Below are 15492 nucleotides of genomic sequence, written 5' to 3'. Positions count from 1 at the left end.
ATCTCTTAAAACTTTGTTTTAAGAGGTGGACTTAAACCAATCAAATAGTCTAGTCATTGGATTTCTAAGAATGAAATGGGCTTTTCCTTTTTCAGGGATGTTACTTCGGAATAACAATTCTGTTTCCTAAGGTCTCCATCCAGACCAATAACATTTTCCTTCAGTTGGTTCAAATGTAGCTACTCTCACACTGAATCACTGAATTGTACAGATGTGTTTGGACTCCTTGTACGTATAATGAGCATAATCAAATGTGTTAATATTAGGGTTTGTTGAAAGGGAAATACTTGGTTTTGGTTACTGTGTCAGGTTCAGGTATTCTGTATCACCTCACTGAACAATACACCCACTTTTATGTGCTAGAGTGTTTAAATGAGTGTCTAGACTAAATCATACTGAATGAATTATCCCATACATGTGTAATGCAGATTTCTCACAATATAAGTTATTTTCTGAGGGGATATGCATATATTAATTAAACACGAGCAGTATGAAAAAAAAATGGCAAAATTATTGCTGATCATATCTGCTCAATTAAGCTGCTCGCTGTAGTACTTCTTCTAGTATATAATATAGACAAACATCAGCTATTGGAAAGATAGGATTTTTGCATCTCTTCTATGAGATTAATCCACAGTCCAATAATCCTGACTATCAGCTTACATTTCAGGTATTTTCACACAATCGCAGAATCACAGAATTGTAGGGGCTGGAAGGGATCTCTAGAGGTCACTGAGTCCAACCTCCCTGCAAAGCAGACTCCCTACAGCAGGCTGCACAGGTAGGTGTCCAGGTGGGTCTTGAATGTCTCAAGAGAAGGAGACTCAACCACCTCCCTGGGCAGCCTGTTCCAGTGCTCCATCACCCTCACTGTGAAAAAGTTGTTACGCACATTTATATGGAACTTCCTATGCTCCAGCTTCCTATGATTCCTATTTTTTCTTGTAGTGGGATTTGACTCTTACTATTACATTTTTGCTGTTTATGGTCTTCCTTCTATTTGTCACTCTCTTTTAAACTTTATTTTGAATTCATAATTATTTTGAAAATGATTTATGAATTGATGAAGACTGTTCCAGGATAGCTAAGTATTTTTTACTTGTGTCCATAGAGAAAGAAACACATAATAAATTCTGTGGCTTGTATTATGCTTCAAATATAATAGTGCTGAATATTTTTTCATAGTTTTAAATTTCATCCTGAACAACCATTCATGTTTCTTTACTTGCTTTCTCTGTTTATATAGTGATCATTCAGTTTTTAGCTATGTCTGTTAAAAAAATTTAGCTTGTGCCTCTCCTACTCTGTTAAAATGGTTTTATTTATTTTATTTACTCTTAGCATCTCTGATATTCTTTTCTTTCCACTGAAGCACAGTGAAGTTTCTTTAAGTTTCTAATACTTTTAAGCCTGTGAGATGCCATTGAAATTGTACTTACATTATTACAAAGGGAGCATAATACTGTATTGAATCTGTTCCTGTTGTTCTAAGCTGTTTGTTTTTTTGTGTATTCTTTTTAAAACTCAGATTTCTCAAACATGATCAGTTTGAGATTTGTTATAATTTGTGTGCTGTTTCTTCTTGTTTGTGGTTTTTAATATCCTAGAAATGAATCAATGCTTTTTTTCTTCAAATAGTTGTTGCCTGATTTTGCAAGGTAAAATAATATTTAAGTGTGAATATTTTTTTCTTAAGTTTCCAGTCTCTCTCCTTAATTTTTCCAACACCTCGATAACAACAGGGAACTGTTAAGGTATACACATGCGTATAGGACATCTGTCAGAAACCTAGGCTGCTTATTTTTTACCCCCTCTCTCTTTTCCTTGATGCAGAACAGCCTTAATAGCAGATGCTTTTCATTTCAGGTAATGATCATGAGCAAGAAGCAGAGCAAAATAGTGAGATTCGTGTAGTAGCAATTCCCTGCCTGCCCCAGTAATAGCTGAACAATTTGCATCCAGGCAGGAAAAATTATTTGATTTTTGTTTTTTCCTAATTTCTCTTCCAAGCTTAGTAGCAGATGAGGAAACAGCTGATTCAGATGTTTAGAGGCAAAGCCTCAAAAGGCACTGCCATCTCTGTCTGCAGATGTTTATTCCACACAGATTTCATACTCTCTTCCTTTTTTTTTCCAATTTTTCATCAAAAATGGGAAAACATCTGCAATCAGAACCAGTTAACTACAAAAAAGGGTGACAAGAGTTTTTTTTCTTGATTGAATTCACTTAGTTGTATTTAACAACAAGAATAGAGCATAGTGGAATGAAATACAAACATACTCAATTAGAAATGTGAAGTCATGAGTCTGTATGGTAAAACATATTTTAGAGTTATCAGCATGGGTCTCCATGTTGAGGCAGAGTAGTCATGACTCCAGGACAATGCAGCTGGAATACATTTGTTCAAAAGCTCAATAACTGTTCACTGTGGTAGGGTAGGTTAATGTGCATCTAACAGTATACTGGCTTGGGCTACTGCTTTGCAACTGCACAGTTTTGTACTGTGTGTTTATTTTGTTCATACCATGCTGTCCTTTCTCACGAGGCAGAAGCATTTTGAAACAAAAGTCATCACGGTAGCAATGAAAGCAGAGCCTCAGTGTTACCCTCTTCTTTCTCAAGACTTCTTAAAATCTGCATCTGTATACAAATTTTCCAGACTGAGGGTACTGAGGAATAGCCATTAAGTACTACTTAAAAGTTGTCAATTCAGCCAGACTCTGAGAAAAGAGTTTACTCTGTGAGACAGCCAGATAGAGGGTGAATGTGAGTTCATGGGAATGAAGTCAAAGCAAAGCTGTGTATGTTGCGAATAGGTCTATCAAAACTCCCAGGAATGATGACCTGATAGCCCAGGCTTTGAAATGGCCAATGAGAACCATGTTAATGGGGAAGACGTTTCTTCTAGCAGGTAATAGCTGTTGGCTGTAAGCTCTGTGTTAAAATGAAGGACTGGATTTAATTTATCACCTGAATTGTTTAGCATCCTTTACAGGGGCTTTAAATTTCATTAAACTTTTATAGAATTAAATACAAGAAGGAATTACTAAGATTTGAAGAGTGAGAGAGCAGTGTTACAAGACAAAGGTTCCTGTGAGAGATGTAGAAAGTGTTAAAATCTGTTCATTGAGAAGTGAACTAACCCTAAAATTATTGTCTGTGGTTGAAAACCAATTGGTAAAACTTCATTGAATGCAGCAAATATGTATATATATAATGCAAGTTTTGTTTCATTCAGTCTTTATTTGTCTAGGGTGTGGCCATGCAGATCCCGAGATTTAAAAAAGAGAACTTTCTTCTTCATTTTATTATTCAGTTACTTTTATGGTTGGTAATAACCTAATCTGCTTGATGTCTGGAGTCATTAATCTCTAGTTGTTAAATCTTATCAGTGTCAGATAGGAGAAGGTTTAACAAGAAGCCATGTGTCCAGCTTAGTCTTTCAGAGGCATTTCTGTCTTTTGAAGAGGAATGAAGAAGAACCTAAACTCTTTTAACTATTTGAATAAATAAGATCTATCACACGATATTCTTGGAGAGTCTCTAGAATTGCCATACAGCAAGATTTAGCTCTCAGTGACTAGATCTTTCTAACTGGAATTGAACCAAAAATATTTTAGTGCAAGGAAGCTCACAGAATCACAGAATGGCCAGGGTCGGAAGGGACCTCAAGGATCATGAATCTCCAACCCCCCTGCTACATGCAGGGCCACCAACCTCCACATTTAATACTAGACCAGGCTACCCAAGCTCATAGAGTTGATGTAAAAAATCTTCCAGTGTCTGTGTTCAGGCATCATCTGGCCAAGAATCTCAGACATGCAAGTGAATATGCAAGATAATACAAGATACTTTCCTTGTATGCCTTATGTACTTTGTATGGCAGATATGTCCTGTTACTCTGGGAGACTAGTTTAGTAAAATAAGGTCACATTAATAATACCAAAATTCCATCTCTTTCTACAAATAAATAAAGTAGAAAATTCACATCTGTTATTCTGTTCACCTACAGTTTTTTCCTTTACTTTAAAGATTAGAAGACTTTTTTTTGCTGACAAATAAGGATCAAAAAGGATATATCTGTAACTATTTTAGATCTAAAGTCTTCAAAAGTCAGTATTCTGCCTAAAAGGCTGCACAATTAAAAAGAAGAGAACCAGTTTTTGTAATCACTGGCTTGCAATATGTTTCTGAGTATTGACTTTGCAAATAATAGTCTTTGTCTACCTGTTGTTTTTATTTTATTAATTTAAGTAAATTGTAAAGGGCAGAGTTAATTGCAGATTCCTATAGAGTGTCTGATGAAATGAAAATAGAACAAATTGGATGTTTTTTTTCAGTCTCTTTCCAATTCTCCAGGATGGATACCAGTAGATTTTGGTGGGTGGAACAGATGATTTTGATAGATGGCTCAGTAGGTTTTTCCTAATATGGGTGCTGGGTATTTAATCAGAAGAAGAAAAGAATGCTTGGAGTGAAATATGCATTAAAGAAATAATAAATTATTTACGAAAAAACAAAAGAGAAAATGAACATTAGAAGAACATTGTGCAAAATTGAAGTGTATTTGCTATGAAATAGCTAATCAGCTATACACCTAGCCTTGTGCAAAAGGCTGAAAAGTAGTAGAACATATCATGAGAGAGTCTAGTAAATCCACATCAATATCTTGATTTCTCGAAGTTCAACAATGTTTGTATTTAGTAATCCTATTTTATCTCATTTTTAATTTTAAACGTACCACTCTGAATCATATCTCCATTACTTATGCCCTTATTGTACAAATATTTATGTGTTATTATCTATAGATTATTGAGCAGTTTGCGGAGTTTATTCATTAATGTCAGGTTAAGCAATTTTTGTGGCCCATCTAGAAATATATCTTGGTACTCTTTAAAAATCAGTTTTTACTCAGGAAAAATATATAGTATATCTGCAGTAAGTCTTTTGAAAAGAGCCAAATGTTATTTATAGGTATATAAATAATTCAGATTTTTATAGCTATGTAAATATATAAATGCACTGTTTATACTTAAGTTATTTTAGTATTGGTATTTTCCATATTTTTATGGGAAATTTAATAACGTGATTAAAGAATATGTTATGCATACTATCTATATGTTTATCTATATGATTATTTAGCTCTAGTAGTTGATTAAAAATACTTAGAATGAATCTTCTAGTATGTGCTTGCATTATATTCCATATTATTATGAATGAGCTAATTCTCTAACATCTCAAACTCATTTTCTGTGCTAACGTTCTGGATATTTTCCTCAGCTATTGAAGGAGTATGTATGTTCCTGAGATATATGAGAATAAATAGTCTAATATGTGCATAAACCCTGAAGGGTTCTACATGGGTGGTTTTTCTTCTCAGCAGCCTTGCATAAAAAGTGATGTCTGCACAGAGATTGTCACTATTACATGCTAAGGAGTCTAGCATCGAGTCCCCTGTTGCTGTCATTTTGATTGATCAGTTTGACAGTGATGGAAACTTTGAGATTGTGAGCTTTTGAAGAAAGATGTAGTATCCTTGGTATCCTTCCATGCAGAAATAAGATTAATTTTCTAGCCTGAAATATTGTAATACAAATTAAATTTTGAACTTCATTATAGATTATTTTACTTTTGTTTCTTGACACATTATACTGGAATACTTTTGTTAATAACAGTAAAATGGCATGAAGCTTTTCAATTTTATAATGGAAAATAGTCCTAATGTGCCCCATATAAACTCATGAAATTAACTTAGGAAAATGCGAAAGTGCTTGAGTACTAATGTAGTATCTTGTGGAGTAAGCAGAATGTTTCTTGAGTTTGAGTTCATCTTATTTCTATAGCAGACAGTGAAGAGTTACCCAATCCCTCTTCAAAAATATAAATGTTCTGTCTCTGATATCATGTAGGTATTGTTTTTTTTAAACTTTATATGCAATTTCTATGTAAGAAAAAATCACAAACAGTGAAACTGATGGTGAGCAGAAATATTTAAGTTTGCAGAAATGAAGATATTTAAAAGTCCTTATCATTCTCACTATCTCTTTTTTTACATCTACACATACAGCATGTCATTTTAGGTTCCCCCACTAATTTTGTAACACCAATTTTTTTCATGTTCTTTGAAAGAAATAATAGAACTGAAGTAGAGGGAAAAATAAATTAATATTCAGCCTGAGAGAAGTAGTTCATAAGTTTATTACTACTTACTAGACCTTTTCTTGCTTTTTTATTAATAGAGCTGTTTTTTGTTATGATAAAAATGCTGTCTTCAGAGAATGTCACAGTTCTGGCCTGGTTTGGCCTGTTCCATGACTAATGGGGAGGGGGGACCCATGAACCCTGGGACAGTGGGAAGGGAAAAGGTAGGCAGATGGGCCTAAAAAAATAGCAGCAGCGAGCTAAGAGTGAATGCTAATTTACTAAATATGATAGCAGAGTGTGAGATAATACAATACAAAATAATTGAAATTGAACTAATAAATCAATTAAATGAGACAGAGAATGTCCAAAAACCAAAGGCCTACAGCTCTAATGTTGAAGGTGAGACGGCTAGGGAGCACACTGTAGTGGTGAGCAGAAAAAGAAAAGATAACAGTCTCATGACACCCAGTCAACTTCAGTACATTTAAAGATTAAGATTTTAATCTGTAATGTAATTTGTGCAGGGATCTATATGCCTGTCGCCAAAGGTAATGATAAGTTTTTAAATGGTTGTCTTTTTACAGGATTATACATTACATACCAAACTCTGCACTAGTTGAATCTGTGGAGATATTCTTGTTATATATAGTGTCAAATATTAAGCTTCCCATGGCTTGTTTAAACAAGTTAGTATCTGCAGTTCGGTTTGAACAATGCAGAGTGCTTAGATTGTATTTGATTTATTTCCATATTGGAATTATTAGCATGTACTCCTCATGCACATGGAATACAACACTGAAATTCTTTAGATTCAGAAGAACCTATGATAGTTTCTCAACTTTAGCCAAATGCATGTGCTTGTAGTAATTACAACTGGAATACGGGGACAAGTACATTATTTTTTAATGCTGGAATAACATATTTAACATTTTAAGCCCTGATTGGGTGAAAGGAAGGATTTTATGCCTTGGTTTGGGCTGGGGGGAGGTGCAGATGAATCATATGGAATTTATTGGGATAGAACCTGAATAGCTTTTTTATTATTATTACTTAGTTGATTATTGAATTGGTTGCTGTATATTCAGATGTGCCAGTGGTTGTTTGGGTTTTTCCACAAGGTCTGCTCTTGTATTTTGAGGAAGTTAATAAAATAGGGTTAAAATGAGGTACTTAGTGGTACGGTTAAAAAGGGGCCTTTTTGTTTTATCTGCAGATGAAAGAAGTAGAAAATTGGAGATCTTCACAAAATAGTGTAGAACACTCACTATTGAAATTATGTTCCTTTGGCAAGGTGCATGGAAAAGATTTGAAAAAAAAAACCTAAGGGCTGGCAAAATTTGTAGGAATGTCAGAAAAAATTGGAAGTGTTGGCATAAGAATTCTTTAAAAATCCTCACTTATTCACATGTGAATGAGAGTAAAAAAACATGTGTCCTCTTCATGCTCACTGACTAAATAAAACTGAATAATTATATTTAGTGAGGTATAAAGTATTCTAAACAAAAGAACTCCGTCTGCCTTTGGCTTTCTTTGTTATTTGTTCCACTACACTAAAATGCTGTGGTTGAATATTGGCATACATTGAAAAAAAAACTGACTGTAAAAGAACATGAAAGTTTTGAAAGAAGGTGATCTTAGTTAAATGCAATGGAAATGATCTTTGGATCCATACACATTCTTTTACTCACCCAAGTACAGGTAAATTCTAAGATCCTGAACAATTTTTATCACTGTAACTATTGTGTTCTCTCACACGGAGGAGTAATAATTTATGTTAAGTTCCTAGTTCTCTGGACATTTATTCATGTTGAAATTTAAATGTGTTTTATATAAATAAGTAAAGTTGTGTGTATCTGTTATGTTTTGAAGTACTTTCCTGTTTGAATGATCAGAAGGATCATTAAGAATTGTAAACTTAATTTATTTGCTTAATTTGTTTATTTTTCTCTCTGTGACTAAATGTAGCTATTCTTCAGTGAAAACAAGTAGGAACCTTTAAACAGAATTGAAAATCAGTCTTGAGTGGCTCAGTAATTATCATACGTTTTGAAAGGATAACATATGACCTAAATAAGCATTTTTGTTAATAACTACAGTGAAAAATTATTTTGATCTCTTAATTCCCCCTAATTACGTTTTTTTGCCGTGGGTGTTCCGTTGTACTGTTTTTTTGCTGAAATCATGCTTGTTTCACACCCAGGGCTGTTAAAAGTAAGAGCTAGATACATTATATCATTGCTGTGATTTGCAGTCAGTAGAATTCCTAATTCCTTTGGTCCTTTATGTTGAACAGTTCGGGCCGTGGTACTTGCCTTGATAATGAACCTCCCAAGCGTGACTTTCTTTATCCAGCTGTGGCCCCAGGTCAGGTGTATGATGCTGATGAACAGTGTCGCTTCCAGTATGGAGCAACATCCCGCCAATGTAAATATGGGGTAAGAAGTCTTAATCCTTATGCTGAGTGTTTTGCTTAGTCATTTGTATATATTCTTTCATAGCATAAATTTTTAGTTAGATGCACTAGTGGGTTATGAATTCCCAACAGTGTACTGTCTGATACTATCATATATAAGCAAAGGGTACATTTTAATCTTTATGCTGCATCTTTTGCTTGAGTCATTTGTGTATGTATTTTACACCCAAATGTGTGTATAACAGTGAGCTGGAGAAGCATTCTTGAATGTTAGGATAGAAAGGAGCCCAGAACGTATTATCTTGCTCCTTGTAAAGTATACTGCATAATTTTCACTGATTTCAGTTAAATGGGATCATGCTCGTGCTCTTTTAATTTTGAAATATGAAATCTGTTTTGTTGACTTTAACTTTTCAGTTGAAAGTTACGTTTTGAAGTTACATTTGTATTTTTATCGATTTGTCAGGTCTGTATTATTTTTTGCTGACAATGAATTCATTGTTTCTCACATTGTTCAGAGCTCTATTGGAAGAGAAGAATAATTGGTTATGGGAGCAGAGTAACATGAAGTTAGACTGAATAGCATACTGAATAGCTAAGTACTAGCACTGCTTTGGCTGCAAGTACCAGTGTGCAGTATTGAAGATAAAGAAATTTACAGTAGTAGTAAAAACCTGCATACTTAATATTTTAGGGTATTATGCAATATATTTTAAAATATTATCTAAAGAAAACCTTGCAGCCCAAGATATGTAGTAAAATGATGCACTTTGTTATACTTACCATTAAATAATCCACTGACAGTAAATTAAAAAAATCTTAAATGCTTTAAAAATACAGAGCTAATATTATTAATTTTTAATTTATTTAATAATTCAAATCATTTAATTAATTGATTTGAATAATCAATAATTACTAATATTTTAATTATTGATTATTCAAATAAAACAATTGTAATCATGAAATTTACTCTGCTTACTTCTCTAAAGGCTAGCTTCAAAGAAAGTCCATTAAAGGGATATTAAATAACCCTTGGCTGATAAATACGGTATTTTTCTTGGGATGCCTCTTTGACAGATAGCATTGTGCAGAGAATTTTAAAAGCTATACTAAGCTGGCTGACTAGCTTGCAGGGTCTTCTGTTCCTGATTCTCATCAAACCTGTCTTGGCCTTTATTGTGCCTCTGTAAATTCTAACGTTCCACCACTGTTCTCTAAGGCCTTGTTTCCTGTCACTACATCTAAAGTTTTTAATCCTTTTTCTTGCAAATTTTCATACTCTTTATTTTCAGGCTAAGGAAATCTGTAGGCATTTAACTTACTATTTATAGCACAGCCTCTGGAGAGACATTGCATTTGAAAATGCAGACAATTAGAAGTACTGAAGATGTAGGTAATTACAGACTCTAATAAGTCTGCTTTCATTTTTTATAAAGTTTTTATAAAGTTATGGAGGAATTCTCCTGTAGTTCAAAAAAGAGGTTGAAACTAAATTGAAGCAATGGCTAAAAAAAGTTAAGTATTCAGGTGACATTACTAGTCCTCTGAATTGGTGTAGTGTACCACATGCTGTCTATGAGAATGATTTACAAGAGTCTCAGAAAAAAACAAAATCCTATTCTTAATAGTAGAATTTAAACTGCATGTATTTCTATATCAGAATATTTCAGAAGCATGTGATATCCAGAAACATTATCTGCCACAGCTGTAATTTTCTGAAAATGCCATCATTATGATCAAACAGATTTGAAGTAATAACATTGAAGAGAAGGAATACAGATGGAAAATAATCACACCAGAAAAACATTTTCTTAATAATGAGTATTTAGAACCGAGTAGTGGAACTGGATGGCAATACCAGGGAAAGTTAAGTTAAATTTTCTCTTCTACTCGTTCACTATCAGAAGTAAAACAGTAAGAACTTTGAATGTTTCTGTTTGAAGTAATATTCACGTAATGCTATAAATAGTTCATGGATCTCAGTTTAATGAGCATGCAACTGTAAATGAGAAAACATAATAAAAATCCTTATCTAACAGTGTATCTGGCTGATATAATGACTTTTTTTCTAGTAGTCAGCCCTTTCTTATTGAAATGCCTGCTAAAGAAGGAAGAGGTATAGCAAATTTTCCAGGAGGGATGTTTAGTTAAATTCTAAAATAAAAGGAATTCCAGAAAAAATTTGTTGCTCTTTCCTCTTGCTCATGTTTTTTACTAATTTGTAATAGCAAGACATGACAAGAGAAACTGTCATGCTCTCAGGTCAAAAGAATTAAAATTCTCCTTTGGGCTCTGATATAAGTGTCAAGATGGCATTTGGTGATTTAGAAAATATTCAAGATCTTTGAAATTCTGCTCTAATATGTGTCTTGTTAACCTCTAGAAAAACTACCTGTTTTGGCCATACAGGTTGGATGACTATCTGTATTCATTGCTTTTTTTCCTGTATTTCCACATCCAGTCCATTGTATTTTTATTCTAGCTGTTTGTTGCTTTTGTTCATAAATTAAGTTCTAATTCAGAAAAGCTTTTCTTCATTTAAATACATGAAAGTTTCTCTCTCACCTAGGAACTTCAGGTGTTTGAAGAGGTGATTGAATGATTAAGGCATAAGAACTTAATTACTAAAGGAACCATAAGACTGCTTTTCTGTGTGTGTTTACTGACAAGGAATTCTGCAAAGCAGAACTAGACCTAACGGAACTCTCTGTTTCAGTCACTTACAAGCAAAACTCTTCCAGCAAAAGTATTACAGCTGCTGATCAGATTTTCTTCAAATATTCAGCACACTGCCAGACAAGAATTCACAGAGCTGTTTTAGCATATTTATTATTGTTTCCAAATAGATAGCAATTTTCTAATGTCAAATTTGCATTGTTCTTTATGCTTTCAAACAGTTTATAATACAGGAGCACTTATGTAGAATTTAATTCAAGAAATAGGTAGTTTGAATAAGGAACTGAGAATTGATGTGACAATACTTAAAGATATTTAGGCTGCTATGAATATAATTCCTCCATTTTTTATTATGTTGCTCCATGACATCAGAGGTGGGTATTGGTGTTATGGAGTAGAGATTGACTAACTGCCAGTTCTGCTAGATTTTGTTGATGTGTGACAGATGGCAGCAGTGGGGCAGTCTGACAAAGTGATGTCTGACATGGAAGTGTGTACGGAGCAAAGGCGTGTCATTGAGTTCCTCCATGTGGAAAATATGGTACTCATTGACATTCATTGATGCCTGCTGACAAACCACATTCTGGGTGGTGAGGCACAGATGTCACACCATGGAAAGAAGTGCATCTGATGAGGTCATCCATGTAAATCAGCAGATTACAACCAGGGAACTATAGACAGAGCTGAATATCAGCTTAAATGCACTGGAAATGATGGTGGCAATGTTGAAATATGACAGAGGTTGTGCCAGATGGGTGCCGTGAGTACTCACAGGAATAAAAAGAATTCTGTACACAAAGTTCTCAAGATCTATTGAACCAAAACAATGCCAAAGGTTTCATTTTTCTTGATAACATCACTACTGGCGATAATACATACTGTCACTACTCCAAGCTGGAGTCAGAATGACCGTTCATGCAGTGGTGACATGTGAATTCCCTGGCTGAAAAAAAAGTTCAATATGCAGCCGTCAGGTGGTAAAGAGATGTGCACTGTGTTTTAGGAAAGAAAAGAGGCGATTTGTCTTGATTTCCAGGAGCTTGGATGAGCCATTGACTCTGACTGCTACATCATGACGCAGACTAAGTTGAAGAATTGAACTTCCAGAGTGAGGCCAGAGAATATGAAAACCTTTCCCTTGCAGTGCAATAATGTCAGGCCATTTACCATGGAGCCATATGACAGTCTTGGCTGGACTGTCCTAACACACCCACCTTATAGTCTGGATTTGGCACTTTCTGACTTTCATCTGTTCAGGCCATTTAAAGATGGACTGCGTGGCATTTCTTAGCAATAATGCCATCATAGCATCTGTGAAACAGTAGGTCATGTCCACTGGGGTAGATTTTTACAAGTATGGCATGCAGACTCTTCTTCATTGTGAAAACGCATGGCTAATGGTGGTTGAAAAAGAATGTTTCGTAGCAGAGAATTTTCTCTATCAAAAAGCATTATTGTGCTCTTCATATCCATTGTGGTTTTGATGGAAATAAAAAGAAGGCATTACTTTTGGAGTGACCTTCATTCTTAAGATAAACTTTGAGACACAGGAGAGTCTCAAATTTTTGATTTTTGGTGATTGTATTGGTGGAAATTTCACCGTATACTACAGGTGTGTGTCGACTCCTTACCTTCTTCACGTTTGTGCATCTGCATAGTTGGTTCTTGGCTGTCTTTGGGTTACCTCAGGAAGGAATTCCAGTCTTGACTTTAAATATCTCTGTTTCATGAGTTTAAATAATATCTGTAGTATGCCTGACTGTAACTTGCAGATTTTGTGGTTCATAATAATGTTTTGCTTTGGAGCTGGTCCCCATATTTTTAGGACAGGAGCTAAAACCTCATTTATTTTAATAGCAGTTAATATTTTATGCATATGATTGACTTTGCTGTGGTGCATTTTATGATCTGAGAAGCTCTTGGGTGCGAGCATGAATTTCAGAGATAGTGCTTAACAATTCTCTGGTAAATTTTTTCCATTTTATCCTTTTCCACCTTCACTGGTGTAATTAATTCAGAGGAATGAGACATTGCTACCTTGAGTACATGGCTTCACTCAAATCAGCAGAACTTTGTATTTCATGCTGGAGCTTAATGCATCAGGTAATATATTCTAGTTTATGATAGATAAATCTCTTCTTTGTCATAATCTAATATAACTTTATAGCTTAAAAATAAAATATTTGATATTATGCACATTTTGTAACTGCATTTTGATGCACTGACGAAGTTCAAACTATGAACTTATTGCTTGTAAGCAGGAAGAATGAAGATACTTTCTCAAAATAAGACATTTCCTGGCTTCTGTTGATCCCCTAGCTTTAGTTGTCTCCAGGAAGTTCTTAACGACTTCTGGGGAATATCCATAAAGCTAATGACCATTAATAGAATGTTGCTTAGAAAGTGCAGAAGTACAGAACACGGAGTTGTTATGCCTTCCCTGCTTCCTAAATTCCAACATGCCATTTCGGAGGCAGAATAGTTTACCTGAGTTAGAATGAGCAAAACAAAATTGCATTTTGTCTGGTCAGCTAACTTTAAAATCCAGTAAAGTAAACAAATTTCCATACACAGTAGTTCTACAGTAGTTTTGCAATATTTCTTCTAAGACAAAGCAGCATGAATTATAGTTCGTCCTTGTGATTATGTGATGCAAATTTTAATGTTAATGAGTTTTGTTAAACACTGACTTATTCTAAGAAATACATTTTTCAAATAGCTTGTTTAATGTGACCTGGGCTTTTTTAAGTAGGTAAAAGCACATTCTGGAAGCTGTTTTTTTTTCCAGAAAGGAAAGACAGAGGTGTATCTTCTCCCTAGATTACAATTTCCTTTCTTTTCTCTTACTTGTTCATACTATGACAAATTCTGTGCTCATGAACCCATGAGTAATACTGGCTCACTAATAAGTGATTTTTTTTTCTCACCTGGCTTTGTATGTTACACCATCACTAAGCTGCTCTTTATTTGGTGCTTGTTAGGAATGCAGAAGTAGGTCATGCTGATTTAACTTGCATTGCTCACAAATTGTAGTTTTAATATGTGCATGCATAGAGGAATTGACAATCTGATCTTAATATTCTTTCTTATCAAGCTTTCAATTATTCTCTATATCGTAAGGTTTTGTCTGCAAAATGCAAAACCTCTAATCAGTATTAAAAGTCTTTTGCATTTTGAATGATGAAAGTTTCAAGCTTTTCTTGTGTAAGGACTAACAGCATTATACTGTAAAAAAGAACATTTGAAACACTTCCAGGTTTATTCTTAAAATTATTTTTTTCTTGAAGATTAGGATGTGTATAGAGAAGTTCCAAAAGCTTTCCTCTTCCTGAATCCGAAGGTGGTTTTCCATCTTTTAATCTTAAAAAAGTTCCCAGAGTACTGCCACCACAATACTGTCCTTCTTTTCTTCTTTCCAATGACTGTCTTACCTCTACACTCTCTTTCTCCCTCTTTCTTTGACTCTTTCATTTTTTTTCTCTCTCTCAGAAGAGTCGCAGACATTCACTAACTGTGGATCTTGTTAAAGCTATTTGAAAAGGGCAAAGGGTTGCCAATGATCAAAGCAGTAGTAGTGTCTTAGAGGTTAGGAGAATCAATAGTGAGACTCTGGGTTCTGTAATGTGTTTTGAATAATGATGAGAAGGGTTGCATGGTTTCAAAGGGAAGATGCTACTTGGAGGTGATTGACCTTCTGAGGCTTCTGTAGTTTCCATAAGGTTCACATAAGCACCCAATGTTTAGGAAAGTATGCAGGTAACATAATACAAATGTACAACTTAAGCTACAGATTTTATTTTACATTCTTTCAGCATGTTGTTATTCAAAACATGCTGCACCACTTAATGAGCATTTGGTAGCAGAGCAGTAAAATGGTAACTTTTGGGTGCTTATCTGAACTAAGTTTATATTTCAACCTTCTGAAGTTCACCCATAATATAATCAGCCTTCTAGTTTTGAATGTGTTACCATCAGAATTTCAGCAGTGAGGCTGCAAATACTCTGGGCTGATACTTTTCAGATCTGAATTGTAAGCTATAATTTAAACAAATCATTTTTATGCTGTGTTTTAGCAAATGCTCATCAAGAGGTGCAGCATATGATAGATGAAATAAAATATAGAAACATAAAATTCTGATTAACTTCTTAAAACTTTCTGAAAAAAATGAGTCCCTACGTTCCTGGAGTTTAATATGCAACTTAAGTATGAATCCCCCAGATTATCATAGTTTAATATGCATTGTAAATGTATTTTCTAT

At 34.3% G+C, this 15492-nt stretch overlaps 1 protein-coding gene across 1 annotated transcript in view; it reads left to right on the top strand.

Annotated features, from left to right (window-relative positions):
• Positions 1-15492, top strand: part of ADAMTS6 (ADAM metallopeptidase with thrombospondin type 1 motif 6) — a 246452-nt gene that overhangs the window by 168556 nt on the left and 62404 nt on the right. The window contains 1 exon segment of the mRNA XM_031557249.1: positions 8438-8579. Within this exon segment, the coding sequence (XP_031413109.1) occupies positions 8438-8579 (142 nt within the window).

The sequence above is a fragment of the Meleagris gallopavo genome, chromosome Z, assembly GCF_000146605.3.
Source record: "Meleagris gallopavo isolate NT-WF06-2002-E0010 breed Aviagen turkey brand Nicholas breeding stock chromosome Z, Turkey_5.1, whole genome shotgun sequence".
NCBI classification, from domain to species: domain Eukaryota; kingdom Metazoa; phylum Chordata; class Aves; order Galliformes; family Phasianidae; genus Meleagris; species Meleagris gallopavo.
Note: the sequence above shows the minus strand (reverse complement) of the source record. Positions and strands in the feature narration are given on the sequence as shown.